The sequence below is a fragment of the Chaetura pelagica genome, unplaced genomic scaffold (assembly GCF_000747805.2).
Source record: "Chaetura pelagica isolate M959 unplaced genomic scaffold, ChaPel_1.0 scaffold11, whole genome shotgun sequence".
Lineage (NCBI taxonomy): Eukaryota > Metazoa > Chordata > Aves > Apodiformes > Apodidae > Chaetura > Chaetura pelagica.
The window spans coordinates 305373-322076 of NW_009952694.1; the positions used below are offsets into that span (position 1 = coordinate 305373).

General features: G+C 36.1%; 1 protein-coding gene across 2 annotated transcripts in view; it reads left to right on the forward strand.

The window, feature by feature from the left end:
* Positions 1-2740: 2740 nt before the first annotated feature.
* The window catches only part of SCFD1 (sec1 family domain containing 1), a 46174-nt gene continuing 32210 nt past the window's right edge, over positions 2741-16704 (forward strand). The window contains exons 1-9 of one of the 2 annotated variants that reach the window (XM_009993842.1): positions 2741-2810; positions 3322-3410; positions 5061-5151; positions 5929-6051; positions 7236-7323; positions 10920-11009; positions 11626-11681; positions 12657-12742; positions 14418-14517. In XM_009993842.1, coding sequence (XP_009992144.1) covers positions 2754-2810; positions 3322-3410; positions 5061-5151; positions 5929-6051; positions 7236-7323; positions 10920-11009; positions 11626-11681; positions 12657-12742; positions 14418-14517 — 780 coding nt within the window. In that variant the 5' untranslated portion in view covers positions 2741-2753. The remainder of the gene's footprint in view (positions 2811-3321; positions 3411-5060; positions 5152-5928; positions 6052-7235; positions 7324-10919; positions 11010-11625; positions 11682-12656; positions 12743-14417; positions 14518-16704) is intronic. The other variant, XM_009993843.1, reaches the window with a different exon arrangement.

Consider the following 16704-nt stretch of genomic DNA (forward strand, 5'->3'; position numbering starts at 1 on the left):
TGGCCGCAGGTGCCGCCGTGCGGTGGAAATCGCTCCCGGGGAGGGGCTTCCGCGGGCTCGGAACTTGGGGGTGGACGTGGAGGGCAGGTTGTGCGCTCCCCCCGTCACGGTTTCATTTCTGGCCGTGGAAGGGATCAACGAGAAATACCCTTTCATTGTGCAAAAATAAAGCTTCTGTTGTGATGATGCTGTTAAAGCTACACAGGAGGCTCAGAGAGTGTACTGACCTTTGAGAAATTGAGAATACGGCGAATTATGCATAAGGTTTTCTGTGGATAAAGGATTAAATGTACAGTCCCTCCCTACACATGACTACAATTCATAATTGACTTTTTCTCCTCTGTCTTCATGCTGCTTTGTGGAACACTGAGCCACCCATTTGAACATATTCCTAAAGCACAGAGCATATCAGCTCTGAAGTCCTCTACTTCCCTTGCTTACCAAAGTTTTTGTCAGTAGTTTGAGCTTCAATCTTGTCACATTCTCCTTAGCAACTGCAGTATCTTTCTGGTGGCATAGAGGATTCTGGGTACATTTATTTAACATGAAATGTCAAAAATCATCTGCCAGAGAATCTGAGTCTATGTGTGGACTGTCAATACTTACTGGTATTGTCCATCTTCTTTTTGTACCAGAAGTCTGCTTCCTGTAATCTTATTCCTGTGGCCATCTACCATTAATAGTGCTATTTGATGTTCCTTTGCAATCCTTCTCTTTGATACCTTTCTAATAAAGCCAGCTGTCTTTGAGCCCTTATTCCATACAGCTTTATTCTTTTCTGTTGCGCTTCATCTTGTTTCTTTATCGTTTCAGTCAACATTTACCAGTGAACCTGTGTTGTTTTTACATGGGAGAAGTAATTTGCAAGGAGGTAGATTGAACAAGTAAAAGATACTTACATAAAGGAAAATATGTTATTACTATTTCATGTTGGTATTATCCTGTATGTGTACCATCTGTTATGACCTTTATCCTGCCTTATAACCAGCCAAAGCATATCACTGTGCAAGCACAGTAAAAACTCAATCCTTGCCCCAGAGAGTATTCAGCTTAAATATAAATGAATTGGCAATATAAATACAGAAAAGAAACCCAGACACTTGCTGAATGTTTGTCACAATTGTTGTAGCACATCCCTAGTCTGATTACTATCTTCCTTAGTAGAGAGCTTATGTCAAGATATAATTTAAATGGTAAAGCAGCTGCTTCAGATCCATTGGTAGCAAATACATAATGGTGCAGCTTTATACAGAATTGCTTGTATGGATGAAATGTGTATCAAGTGTCACTGGCAGTGAGGGAGTGAAGGCTCCGGGAGCAGTCTCTAATCAGCTTTCAGGACTGTTTCATGGCGTTTAAAAAAAAAAAAAAAGTAATAGCAAAGTGGAAGGCTGGAGTCCAAGGAAACCCAGGGCTGACTGCTAGCTCTCTTCCTCCTGTGGTCAAGTTTCACTGCTGGTAACGTGATTTGAAAAGGCAGTACAGAGGAAGAGAAAGTAGGGATAGTCTGCGAAGGAGGACTTGAAAAATGTTATCTGGCATGGATGGATGGTGTTAGGAAAGCCAAAGTTCGGCTGGAGTTGAGACATGCAGCAGATGCTAAGAGTAATGAGACGAGCCAGTGCTGTGGCAGTAGTAGCGAAAATATGTATAAAGAAAAATTTTGGGTCGTTGTTAAATGGAGCTGGTCATATAGTGCTGAAGGTGCCCCTGTAGGTTTTCAAGACTTGACTGGATAAATCCCAGAACATCCTGGCTTGGCCTCACAGCTGACTGTACTTGGGCAGGAGGTTGGAGATCTCCTGAGGTCCTTTCATGCCTGAGCTGTCCTGTGATACTTTATATCCCAGGGGAACTGTAGTGAGTATGCTCACAAGCATCATTGAGCTAAAGAGTTAGAAGTTAACAATTTCTGCTGCTCTGCAGTTATGAGTGGTGTACAGTGCCCTAGTTTCTGAAAGTTTTTCTTCTTTGCAAAGCTTTGTGATTATTTTGTTGATGATTTTGAAGAGAATATCCACTAAAGTAAATTGATGCAAATGGTCTTTTTCTTCTAGTCAAAGATGGGACAAAAGCATATAGTGTATTGTTTAATCAGGTAAATGAGTAAGGACTCCTTACTTAATAGATTTATAAGTCAGAGGTAGGTGAAGGACTCTGGTTTCTCTGTTGAGTGGGAAGGTAAAAGAAACCTTATTGCTGTTTCAAAGAGTTTTCCTGCTGCAAATTAGGGGTATTTCTGTACCCCTTAAAGCAGCAGTTTCTTTCTGTGAGTTCTCAAAATTATTTAGGAAGTGTGTCAGTTCTAGTTAACTGAAAAAGTATTTTTTGGTTGTGTTTCCGTGTACTTTTGGTCCTGTGGCATAGGAAAAGCAGCTCAGGGGAATAAAGAAAACTAGTTCGTATTGTAAAGAATGCGCCTTAGCAAGATACTGGAATTATTTTTAAGGAAAGCTGTGATAGAATATAGCCTGTATAACTAAGGAGAGATTCTTTCTTTGTGACTTGAGACTTGCTTCTCTACCTTTTGCAGTGTCTTCCAGAACCTGTAATTCCTAGCTGGCGTGTGCTACTTGTCAATCAAAGGTGCATAAAAATAATGAAAATGTGACTTGTTGCATTTCTGTTTTATGATGGTTTTCCTCTCAACTGAAACTTATAATAAAATTCTGGCAATGTGGTGAATCTCTGTTGTTGAAGGGTAAAGTGAGCAGAGCATTATTCTGCTTTATTTTCCAGTGGCTTTGAAACGTATGCTGAACTTCAATGTTCCTCCTGTTAAAAACAGTACTGGAGAACCAGTATGGAAGGTAAGAACTATTTGAGCAGGAGTAGGAGAATTTTTATAGTGTTAAAGTGTTGCCTGTTTGTTTGGGTTTTTTTGCTAGTTCCTTTTTTTTCCTCTCTGCTTCTTGTTTTGTTTCCTTCCAAATGCAGTGTCACAGTTTTAGCCGGTAAGCAGGTGACAGATGCTCCTGGTACTCTCAAACCAGGACGTGCAATCAGAGGAACTATGCACTTGCAATATAAAATTTTATGACAGAAGATTCCTGTTTGATTGACACATTTCAGGAGAAGGGAATGATGAATTTATTTGCCTTTACCGTTGAGTTTCTTTGAATTATTTTTTTGTTATTTATTAGTAAGCACAAATGGAAGTCTATGACAAATTAATGTGGTATTATAAGTTAGTAAATGTTTAGCACTTTTTCAGATGAGGACAGTAGTTCCTTAAACCTGAATTCCTGTATCCACTGTATCCTGTATTCTACTCTGTGCACTTTTTACACCACTTTGTAAAAATCTGTGTATCTGTTTCAGGTTCTCATTTATGACAGATTTGGCCAAGACATAATCTCACCTTTGCTGTCAGTGAAAGAGTTGAGAGATATGGGGATCACTTTGCATCTGTAAGTAAAAAAAATAAGGCTTGTTCTGTTTTGTTTTTCTAAAAGTAACTTTTAAAAATATTCCCCCAAAATCACCAAAAAAAACCCCAAAACATTAAAAACAATTTGATTAATAATACTAAAATAAAGCTTATACCCTGATCTGTTTCTAAAATGAGGTGGAATTATTCAGAATCGAGGAGTGGAAAGGTCATCCCAGACACTGTTCAGTAGGATTAATTACTAAGAAGATGGGAACTCCACTCAAATGATAAATTATTCAATATATATTTAGGGGAATCTGTACAATTCCCTCTATATTCACATATCTTAAAATTATTTTGGCACAAGCTGTATCTTGAGACTGCATATTCTCTGCTTGTCTTTTTACACATAGATTTTAGTGGTCTCTTGCAAATACATGGAGTATTATTTTAAGAGATTTCCCATTTCTGTCTCTCCAGATTTCATTTATATAGTACATTGTAATTCCTTAGCTGTGATAGTAGTCATGGAGGATCTTTCAAGATAAATCGCTTTTTTTAAAAAAAGTTTAGTAACTTGTACTAAGTGAAGGTTAGGAATGGAAACACAGTTTAACAGATTGACAAAGCAGCAGAAATGTGTGTGAAACGTGTGAGCACCTTGCCTGTCTTTGTTTTAATGAGCAGGAAAGACAAGTTTAATAGTATGAGATATGCAGGTTTTTTGTTATCATTTCAGCAATTAATAATTGGCATATGAACTCTGTGGATATGTTATTTTGCCTTCCTTGGAATAGATTAATGTATTTTTGAAGATTTGCAAAACCTTTTCTCAAGCTTTGAATAAACTTTGGGAACCTGTATTAAAATACTCAACCAAAAATTATACAAATATGATGTTGCCTTTTTCCATGTTTTGTCCTTGCTAAAATTTATGTAAATATAGGGAGAAATTTTAGAAGTTAAATGTGTCTGTATAAAGAAATAATACAATTTTTGTAATTTTTACACAAATCAGAGGAGGAACATTAGAGCTGGTATTGTGTGCTTGCAGCCCAGAAAGCCAACCATATCCTGGGCTTCATTGAAAGAAACATGACTAGCAGGTCGCAGGAGGTGATTCTCATCATCTGGTTCACTCTCGTGGGACTCCCTCTGGAGTTCCGTGTCCAGTTTCGGCATCCCCGACACAGAAAGGACATGGAGGTCCTGGAGAGAGTTTGGAGGAGGGCCACGAAGATGATCAGAGGGCTGGAGCACCTCTCCTGTGAAGACAGGCAGAGAAAGCTGGGATTGTTCAGCCTGGAGAAGAGAAGGCTCCGGGGAGACCTTACAATGGCTTTCTAGTACCTGAAGGGGCCTAAAGGAAAACTAGGGAGGTACTTTTTACAAGGGCTTGTAGTGATAGGACAAGGGATAATGGTTTCAAGCTGAAAGAAGGTAGATGTAGGGTAGATATTAGGAAGAAATCTTCAGTGTGAGGGTGGTGAGACACTGGAACATGTTGCCCAGGGAAGCTGTGGGTGCCCCCTCCCTGGTAGTGTTCAAGGCCAGGTTGGATGGGGCTTTGAGCAACCTGTTGTAGTGGGAGGTGTCCCTGCCCATAGCAGGGGGGTTGGAACTAGATGGTCTTTAAAGCCCCTTCCAACTCAAACCATTCTATGATTGTATTTTTAATTCCTTATAGGCTTTTGCATTCAGATCGGGATGCTATTCCAGATGTTCCTGCTGTTTACTTTGTAATGCCAACAGAAGAAAATATTGACAGAATGTGCCAGGTAACTTGCATGCTTAATTTTTCAAATGAATGGATACAACAGAGGAGGTAGAATGTGTGAAGTAATCCTACAGTCACCAGAGTGTAACCATTCTGTATCTAGTTCTTGTGCATGTCTAAACACCTTTGCTTGCATTTTTTATAAAGTTGAAAGTATTTCTCATCACAAATATCACCCAGAACTTTCTACATGCAAAATTTCATTTCCCAGAAAGTTGAAGGGTTAACAATGTTTTGGAGAGAGATTTTTGGGAGTGAAAAGACAAGAGGTAGTGGACACAAATGGTAATACAGGCAATTCAATTTAAATATAAGAAAACTATTTTAGTGAGGGTGGCTGAATGCTGGAACAGATTGCCTGGAGAGTTTGTGGAGTCGCCATCCTTGGAGGTGTTAAAAAATTGACTCAACACAATAATGAGATATCTGCTCTAAATGTCTCTATTTTGAGGGAAGGGGTTGGACTAGGCTAACGTCATTTTTTTGCATTGTCTGTGAGGAATTGAGAGAAAGTTGACATCTTCCCAAAGGAAGGAAAAAAAGCAAGGGGTACTTTTTGTCAGTGGTAAGGGGTGGAGAAGGAGTTGCAATCTGGTAGCTTAAATTTAATTTCCTGGGTTTTTCAGTTCTGTGTTAGGCTAATTATATCTAGTTATGCAGTCAAAACACTGCATACAGAGCTATATGAGCAGACAGATAATTTCTTAAATGTTTTTAATTAGTCAGAAATATTTTAGTATTTATTCAGGAAAAAGTTTGTGGATTTCCTTCCTTTTAGGATCTTCGAAACCAGCTTTATGAATCTTATTATTTAAACTTTATTTCTGCCATTTCGAGAAGTAAACTGGAAGATATTGCAAATGCTGCCATAGGTGCTAATGCAGTAAGTCAAGTGGCTAAGGTAAGAAAATCCACCAGTCTCTAATGTTCAAGATAAAACCATTACTGGTATTAGTGCATTCTTACATGGCCACTTCAGTGCAGTACACAGCTTTTTCTGACTGAATCATGAACCAAATAAGTGTTTCACTAGATGAAGTGACAGGCTTATCTACAGTAATCTCAGTAATGCTATACTTCATCTTAGTCTAAAGTCCGAATGCTGCAAGACCTTTGTGCTAACTTATAAGAGGGAAAATAGAGTGGTTTCAGAGTTTTCCTGATTCCATCAGCTCAATGAGTACATCCAGTGCATATATAATGGAATGGGGTTTTTAGCTTCTAAGTACATGAAAAGTGTGCTGTGAGTGCAGTTGTCATTTTAAATGGGCAATGTACTGTAGAGGTGGATGTTTTGTACACACACTGTTACTCAGTACACCCCTATACCTTTATGATTTAAATACAGGTGTCAAGTATGTACCCTCTTGTTTTTGTTGAATGCCTGTACCAAAACCTGCAAATTATTTACTAATTATTTTTATACATGTTTAAATACATTCACTTTTTCTCAGTTCTGTTAGGGAGTACTACTGGCATGAGAGAACGAAGCTGTTGTGAAATGAAATTAAAACTGCTAGTATTGTTTAAGCCTTCAGTCTTTATCAGAAGGAAATTGGTGTAGCACTGTGAACTAACCTTCTTAAATCTATTTTTCTGTTATGATGTCCCCTTAACACCTTATGCTATAGAGAGGTTTAATTTTTTTCCTGAATGAAAGTATGTTGCAGAAAAATTTGATTTTGGGAGTTATAATTTCTTGTTATGTAAATACTGTCCTCTTTCCTGTCTCCTGCCTGAGAGCTCAGCACCATTTATGTTGTAGTCTTTTGTATTAATAAAAAATAAACCTACAATATTATAATGTCCTACATGTGGGGTTTTTTTCTGACAATTGGCTACTAAATATTTGTCCACCAAGGTACTTGAAGTTGGACTGTTTTTCTTCTAGCACTTTTCAAGTGCTCTGAAGTTTTGTGTTACCACTCACTCCTTACACAAGTTTTTCAATTCATACATTATGTCTTGCATTTCTTTCTTTTAGTACATAGTTCTGTAAAAGATTAAAAAATAAGTAACAGTAAATCACAGTTTTTCTTTATGCATCACTCTGGATTGTTCTGACCATTATTCCTTGATTTCTAGGTGTTTGATCAATATCTTAATTTTATTACCTTAGAAGATGACATGTTTGTATTGTGTAACCAAAACAAAGAACTTGTTTCCTATCGTGGTAAGTAAAATTTGTATACAATTATTCCTGAATGTCTCAAATGTATTTTTGAAGTTCTAGCTAACATCAATAAGCAATGGCTTTATTTTCCTTTGATCTGCTCAGAATTCAGGATAACTGGTTATGTGTGTAGCTTAAGTCATGAAGGAAGCAGTTCTTAGATCACAGAATCATAGAGTGGTTTGGGTTGGAAAGGACCTTAAAGATCATCCAGTTCCAACCCCCATGCATTGGCAGAAACACCTCCCACTAGATCAGGATATTAGTTTCAGCACCTTTACTACACGGCTATTGTAATATTGAAAACTAATTATTTATTTTTAAAGAACAGATTTAGTAAAGCATAATTGCAGTACAGACATATAAATGGATAGTAGGGCTTTTTACAGGAAAAATTTCATACATGTGGATGGACACTGTGGGTGGCTGCTGTGTTTTGGCACCACTGTTTAGTCATAATCCCTTTTGCAGTTCTTCAGGAATTAAGAATTTTTTTTTTTTTCTGTAGGAATGATCAGTTGGAAAGTTACTATATGGAATGCAAAGCAATGGCTTTAACTGATAGAGTTTAAGGACCTTAAAGATCATCCAGTTCCAACCCCCATGCATTGGCAGAAACACCTCCCACTAGATCAGGATATTAGTTTCAGCACCTTTACTACACGGCTATTGTAATATTGAAAACTAATTATTTATTTTTAAAGAACAGATTTAGTAAAGCATAATTGCAGTACAGACATATAAATGGATAGTAGGGCTTTTTACAGGAAAAATTTCATACATGTGGATGGACACTGTGGGTGGCTGCTGTGTTTTGGCACCACTGTTTAGTCATAATCCCTTTTGCAGTTCTTCAGGAATTAAGAATTATTTTTTTTTCTGTAGGAATGATCAGTTGGAAAGTTACTATATGGAATGCAAAGCAATGGCTTTAACTGATAGAGTTTCTTGTATCTTCTGGACAGTGACCAGTCAGTACATGCTTTTCTTTTCAAGACATGAAAACACTTGGAGGTGTGCAAGGGGAGATGGTTAGGATCAGGGGCTGGAGTAACACAGAGAAGAATGTGGAAAAGGGCTTTCTACAAAATAAGAATTGCTGATTTCTTCTGCAAACATGTGAGCCAAGCAGGTCAGCTTCTCTTTAAATTGTCAGAGTTGCAAGTTAAGTCAGCCTCCTGTAACTGCCTTTCTTGGGACTTTAGTTGGAACCTGGTTCGGAACCTAGTAGGAAAACCAAGTGGCTGCCTTAGATTGGTTATCTCTATAGCTATGGTGCTATGGCAGCTCCAGTCCATATATATACTAGTTGTAATAATTGTCCACATGGTTTTCCTCCCTCCTTTGGTCTGCTATCTGCGCTACTCTTAAAATTCGGTATGCTGAATCAGCAGAGAATTGTCACTGTACCTCTCCTGCCCCTCTTTCTCAAATGAGTAGCTATACCCGGCAGGTTGTCTTGCTGCCCTTGCTGTCGTTTCCCTCATCTTCTCCTTTTACATCAGAACCTTGGAGCTGCAGGGTATTTGTTCAGATGACTTATCCCATAGATAATACCAGCTCATTTGTGTGATCTACACATCCCAATGCAAAGGAAGCATCAGAAGTGTGTAAGTCAGCAGTACTTTTTTAGCAGCAGCTCCCCATTACTTTAGTGTAGTTACAGTGTCTACAGAGTGTCACACAGCTAGTTCCTGACTTACTTGGATGCAGAGAATACTCAATAGTGATCAGGTAGAGGTGAGAAGTCTCCATATACCTAATGTATATGGGGAGAGATTTTTCTCCTCTCTTGCCCCATTTCCAAAATCAGTACCTTTCTTTAAAACCAGATCCATAATATTGAGTTCTGTCTCACACTGGGGATTGATTCCATTGTCAGAATGAAGGGCATTTTTGTTGGAAAAGCAGTTGGTTTTTTTTAACTAAAACATGCTGTTAAGAGTTTAGTAATAGTTGTTTTGTGATGTGTTTGTGTGTGTGTATGTAAGATACTTCACCACTTTTCATAGGTTTCTTGCTAGCTAGCAAGGAATTTGCATTAAAATGACTGAAAATGTTTTGAACCCTTCAGTTTATTGTGTGGTTTGTTTTCCTCTCTTGGGCTGCTGAAATTTGCCACATGACACATGGTTTCATGCTATGTTTAAACCAGTCTAAGAAGTTGGCTGTTTCCAAAAGCTGATCAAACAGAAATTAATCTCCCACAGAGGGTGATTTGTTGTCCCTTAGACCACTGAGCTGATCCATCTTACTGTGTGAGATCTCCCACAGGAGTGCAGGGGTGAAAAAGTAGTGCTGTTTTTTGCCTTTGGAGAGTAACCCTGCAGGAAACTGCCAGTTTTTAGGTAGGTTCATGATCTACATAAATTAATGTAAATCTGACAGTGATGAAAAGTGGCTGCTGTTCTTGCAGCAGCACTGCCATGTGTGGCCACACATTTAGGTGAATGGCTGAAATAAGAACAAGTATAACAAAAAAAGTTAATTTTCAGTTTCCTGATTTCCTGGCTATTATGACTGCATTTACAGAAAGGTGGTATCCGGATAAGTAAGCATGATAACTCTTGGGTTATGTAAAAGGCTTGCACAGACAGAAATAAGATAACACATTCTCTCTGTCCGTGTAGTAATGGACAAGAAGTGGTGAGCTTAAATTACATGAAGAAAGTCTCTGATCAGATATTAGGAGCACTTTCTAACATTAAAGATAGTGAAGTATTATAATAAATTACCTATAAACATTATGGCATTTTCCTAATGGAGTGGCTTTGGGAGTTGGTTTAGACACAGAAATAACATAGGTTTAACTCATATTTGGGCAAGAGGACTGACAAGATAATTATATGAGTAGTTTTAAAAGCTAAAATAAAACAAAGGAGGATGGGATTTATGGCATGAGTCATGAGGTAGTGCTTGACTTGAGACCTATGCTAATTAGGTTTGATGTTACCTGTTGGTTAGTATATTCTTGTCAGTGTTAATTATTTGATGAAAGTGTTGTTACGTATCGCTTGTTCTGACCTAAATATGTGAGGGAAATCTTTCTATCTGTAGTGTGAAATGTTTTAGAAATTTGGAATTATCCCTAATCTTGAGACTGACAGTAAATTTATTAAAAAGAAAAAAGAAAATAAAATCTTCATTACAAGAGGTGGTATTTAGAATCTTTACCATTAGATAATGGAATACTGTAATTCTCTTTAAATTACACTAGCAATTACTGAGGATTTTATATCTGAAAAATGTTTTCCAAGTATATGGCTGTGTCTCTTCCATAACGTGGTTTTCTAGGAGATTTTTAATAGTACTAATGCAATCCAGAAGTTACAGTATGCATTGTCACAGATATTTGGAAAAATTGTGTAGTGGTTTACCTTATATGATGAGCAAAATTAAGTTCTCCTAATTTTTTGCTCAAAATAAAACAAAAAAAAATAATGCTTGTGCAAAAAGAGGCATTACACGATTTGATTATTTTGCAACAAAAGCTGTTGGCTACTAACAGCCATTAGGTAAGAGGAGGATTGCTTTCTCAGTATTGAAGTGGCATAAGCTTCTTTAACCCTATTCTGAACTCTTTTCTACACTTTTAGCCATTAATCGACCAGATATAACTGACACAGAAATGGAAACTATAATGGACACTATTGTTGACAGTCTCTTCTGTTTTTTTGTTACACTTGGTAAGTTTTCAAATTGTAGAATATTTTTCATATATTTTCCTTTTAGAAGATATCTGTATTCAATGAGATACCTGGAAGTTTAGTGATTTCATATAACAAAGGCATGATACAAATAAAGTCTTAAACTCTATGGTATTGGAATTTTCATACTTATATGGTTCAGTTAGAAACAATAACAAAAGAAACATGAAAGCCAATGGAAAATATGCTTTTGAGAATAACATTACCCTGCGGTGAGTTGTGACTAAAACATTGTGATGGTGGTATTACAGTAATTATTAGTGTTTTTAAGGCTCTTCTAACCTACTGAAATGTAAGTTTTAATGCTTCTCTATGAGATAATTTGTCTCCTCCACAATACATTAGTTATCTTTCTGGTGTACACTATACTTCGTATAAATTTCTGTATGAGATATTCACTTTTGTAAAATTTTGTGTAATTTCTAGAAAGTAATTTTTGTTTCATACATAAACACTGAAAGAGACAAATAAAAGTTTGTGTTGTCCACTTGAAAAATTTCAACTCAAAATGTTATTAAAAATTGTTTTATGAAATGTACACAAATTTATAATTGAAAATTATAATGCAAATAGAAATCAATATATCTTTTATTAGGAGCTATTCCTATTATCAGATGTTCCAGAGGAACTGCAGCTGAAATGGTCGCAGTGGTAAGAAACTATTTTTAAACAAGTGTCATTGTTTTAAAACTTTCTTAACATTTTGTTTACTTTCCTCGGTCCTAGACAGAGATCTAGTGTCATTGTATCCTTTTCTTCATGAGAGTAATAAAATTGGAAAGGAGATACACTAGTTTTCTTATCTGATTTCAGTTCAATAGAACCCATCTGTAGAAACCTTAATATCATGGAATCAGCTGATGAGAGACTTAAACATGGATACTAATTCCTAATCTAGAGTTTATTAAGATTTTCTGACAAGCATTATAATTAAAACCACTAAGCTATATCTACACAATTTTAAAAGTGCTTGTCTGCCCTGGGTTTTTCTGTGTGTCTTAGCAAGAAATTTTTATTTCTGTTACTGGGAAACCCTCTTAAGTACAAAACATTTTTCCTACATGAAACTAAACTGACATAGATAATCAGGTAGGGATGAAATTACCAAACTAGATCAGAATGAAAAATGTCTACAGCAGTGTCTTCATTAGAAGTCATTGTGCTTCATTTCTTCCATGTTCCTTGCATCTTTCTTTATCAATGAAGCCTTAATATTGCTTACATTTAAGTCTTCAGCATGCATACATTCACAGAGGGTATTCTCATTTTTATGAAACATTGTGTGGCAGTGTCTGACAGCCCAATTTCCTGCTTCTACTGAGATTCCCACTTGATGACTCCTACTGGTATTTTCTGTTTGCATGTTAGTGAGAGTCCTACTTGCTTGGGAGGAGATTAGTGGACATAAAGGAATTCTCGTCTTTGTAGCCCTGGATATAAACATAAATGCTGGAAGGAGAAAATAGAAGGAAGAGCTTTCTTTCCCATGTATAGTGGACCTAGGCTTCCTGCAGCTAAGACATTTGTGAACTACAAAAAATCCCACAATAAATATTTAAATGCTGATCATATAAAGAGGTTAGGAAACCATTGGTTAAAAGCTGGTTGATTTTTTTTCCTCCTCAGAAATTAGATAAGAAGCTCAGAGAGAATCTAAGAGATGCCAGGAACAGTCTTTTTACAGGTGACACACTTGGAGCTGGCCAGTTCAGGTATGGTGATTGGAGTAACTATGCATTTTTATTTTTCATGTTTCAGTTATCTGAAATATCTCATTAGGATAAATCACCACTGTGCTGAAAATTGTATTTACAGGAATTTGGTTGATATTCTGAAAGAATTTATATACTCTTCAAGGATTTTTCCAATCTCTTAGCATAACCAGTTTGAAAATAATTATTTATCAAACCAAGTAATTTGTCCAACCTCTAAATCCAGCAGGAACCAATCTCCTGTAAATTCACCCAGTTTACAGGACCACAATATGCAGCTGAATACCTGAACATACCCATTAGCAACCTTTAGTCCCTTAAAAAGAAGTACCATTTTCTCACTTTTGAGCATTACCAGTTGTAGTTTTGTCAAAAGCACATGTTTCTCAGCCAATCCCTGTATCTAACAGAGGAGGACTGCTGAAGAACTGGGAGTTGGATAATTGGATTGTTCAGGATTGTTAAATCATGACCATTTGAATCTTTGGAGGGGAAAGAAGGGTGAGAAAAGACACTTGTGGATGCTTGCTCTGAGATAGCTCAATACTCCACAGGCTGCCTTAAAAAAGTGTGTTACGTTAGTTTACACTATACATTAAAAGGTTGAGGAGATGTATTGGTAAGAGTGTAACTGAAGGACACAGGATCTTCTAACTGGGTATAAAATAGTAATAATATTTATATTTCAAGTTAAGAGCAGAATTTGGATAAAAGACAGGAAAAATATCAAGGGTGGCAAAACGAATATACCAGTTAACTCATTTTCATGGGAACTGAATTGTAACCACTGTTTTTCCTTCAGAGGAGTGACTTGTTTTCTTGATAGTATAGCATCATTACACTTAGAAAATCAAAATGCAAGGAAAGAGAAACATGGGAACCTTAAATCAGTTAAAAGGCTTCAGATCTTCAGTTTGCTTTCCAGAATCAGGTCACTAAGGCTTTTGAGATTAAATAGCTACCTGAAAATGCTGCAAGGAAATCCAGAACGTGGAACTAATATGCTTTTACTCTGTGCAAATACACTGTAATTTAGCCATCACATTTCCTTTAGGGTTAATGTAGGGAAGTGATTGTAGTAATGTTCTGTCAATTCACAGCCTTTCTGTCTTCACTGTAAAATTTTCATGTAGCCATAACGCAAGACATTTAGACATGTCTGCATTCTTTTTTTACAAAATTGAGTAAAAGTGGAATTAGCACAGTGCATCTCAGAAGTTCATGGGTTTTTTCTTTGTTGACTTAATATAAAAGCAAAGAGAAAAATGAAATTAAAAACCCTAGAGAGAGATATTTTATGTTTGAAGTTCGTAATGGGGATGAACACCAAATATTACGCATTCGGACAGTTGTTCGGAACTCAAACGTGTATCTATTCAAAGTGGCATTAATTAATACTTCAAATGCTAGTTACAGTTTAGTGTTTTACAGTTTAGTGAAATTATCACTTAGTACAAAATCAAGAAATCCTTTCATCATAACCAAGATGTTGATTCATGGAATTTCTGGTAGTGATCAGCCCCAGATGCTTTGTCGAAAGGCTGGAGGAACTCTGCATAGGCAGTTTGGCTTTTAATTTGAAATACAGTGTAGAAGATGGCTGATACCACTTAGGATGTTACTAGGATGTTCTAAGCATGTTTAAAGAAGTACTAATATGGTGTCATCTTTTCAGCTTCCAAAGGCCCCTGTTAGTCCTTGTTGACAGAAACATAGATTTAGCAACTCCTCTACATCATACTTGGACATACCAAGCTTTAGTGCATGATGTTCTGGTAAGAATAAGTCTGATTTTGTTACCAAAGCTGATTTTTCCCTCAGTTTGTTATTAATACCAGATTCTCTCTTAATCTAAACTCTTTTTTCTGTTGCATTTGGAATTTGTTTAGCAAGAAAACAACAACTTGGAACGAGTTTCTCTAGAAGGTTTATTTAGTAGTAACTTCTAAAATGGTTTAAAAGTTGAAGTGTTGACATTATCAAAAGATAGGTAACTTTTTCTTCAGTAGTTTGTGATCTTTTATATTATGTAAACTACAAACACTGTTAAGTGCAGTTCAGTTTTGAAAAATACATGCTTTTAATGAGTTTTTAAAATAATTTAAGTATGTTTGAATTTCTAAAAAAGACTGTTTCTTGTTTTCTCCACAAGGTGGTAGAGGTGTTTCAACATAGATGCCAAGTGGTATATGACCCTACTGTGAGGAATCTAAAATAGCTAGAGTTTTCTAATAATTATATTTTGAAATTCAGATAGCCTTAAACCTCTTGTATTTCCTCAAGCTTATTTTATAAAACCAGTAGTGAAAATGTACTTGAATGAAAGCCAATATTATTTACCTAAGATTTATGCATTTCATATACGGGGTAAATAATGAAGGATAATGAGTAAGAATAATTACTTTTTGGCGGCTGTTTTATGCTGTAGAGTTAATAATGCAAATAATTTCAGCATCTAGTTTGAAAAATATTTTGGTTTTTTTTATTGTATTAAAGGAATACATAAAATATGCGCAAATGTGTATGTATACAAAGTTGGTTGTGAACTGTATAGTCATATATATAGTGTTGCCCAGAAAGTTGCAATGCTATCATGAAAGTATTTTGGCACTAATGGGATGGTTTAGGACACTTCTAAAGTATTTAATTCCTTATGAAAAGTCTCTTCATCTTAAACTTAAAGGTGCTTTTTGCAAATAATTTTTGGCCTGGTTGAAAAAGACATAGTTTCCATTGTTTTCTCCAATAACTTGAATTGTCCAGAGACTTGCAAACAGAAGTCCTGCGTTACTACAGATGTCTTTTGAAAAATCAGTGAAAAAGTAGGGAGTGGAAACCAGAATTATAATTGGTTTGGTACAAATATGGAGGCATATTAGAATAACATTAGAATAATGGTTTGAGAATCCTTGGGTATTTGTCTGTACTGCATCAGGCTTCTGTAGTTCCTCTGGAACAACTTGCTAAATGTTGCATGGTGCGTTTCAATTTTTGACTTGAGTTGATAGGAATATGAGTTTGTCCAGTGAAATAGTAACCAAGTGGCCTGTGATTCCATGTCAAGAGCAAAAGTTCAATTGCAAAACCAGTAATTTAAAGGCAAGCATGCCAGGTTCTTCACTTACTGAGCATAATATTTCATTAAATAACCACAGTAACCTTTTAACTGTGAAAGTGTTACCAAAGTAATGATTGTGTAAACTGTACTTTCAAATAAACTGCTTTTCATTTAAGCTCCCAGTTACAATAGTCCAGGAATTCTGTGGCATGTTGAACTAAATGTTAACCCAGCCATAACGTTGTGTGCTACATCCATTTAGATTGTAACGGTGGTGTTTCTGCACATAAATAGGCTTGTATGAAGAGATACCCGTTTCTGAATAAAAACCTTTCACGAGTTGATACAGAAAAATGGGAGGATTGGATAGAAAGCCTTATAAAGACAAAATGGGGAGGTGGAAGGAGGAATGCTAATATCAATAAGAATAATTTTGATAAAACTCCATGTAAAGTCCAAAACTAACTTGGAAACTCAGGTTACTAGTGAGTTAAATTGAACCAAAACATAGATCTCCATTAAAAATTATAGCTGAATGTCCTGGTTTGAGCCAGGATGAAGCCAATTTTCTGTTTACTGATTTATTTATTTTTTTCCTTCAGTAAGCTTTCTGTTGTCACCGTTTGAATCAGGTTCAACAACACTGAATTTGCAATCAGTTATATTTTTTCCTTTATATTTTTACTGAATATATCTACTTGAAAAATACCCTTTTTTTCCTGAAACATTGAACACATCTTGTAAGATAAGGTTTGTCCTTATTGACTGCATGTGCTTCGAGCAGCTACTTGATTTTGTTTCTCTTCTGGCATGGATAGTTTATTCATTTTAAGTGTGAACTCTGCCAAGGGATAACTATAAACATTTTTAACATTTTATTTTACTATTTCACTTGCAGTGATTT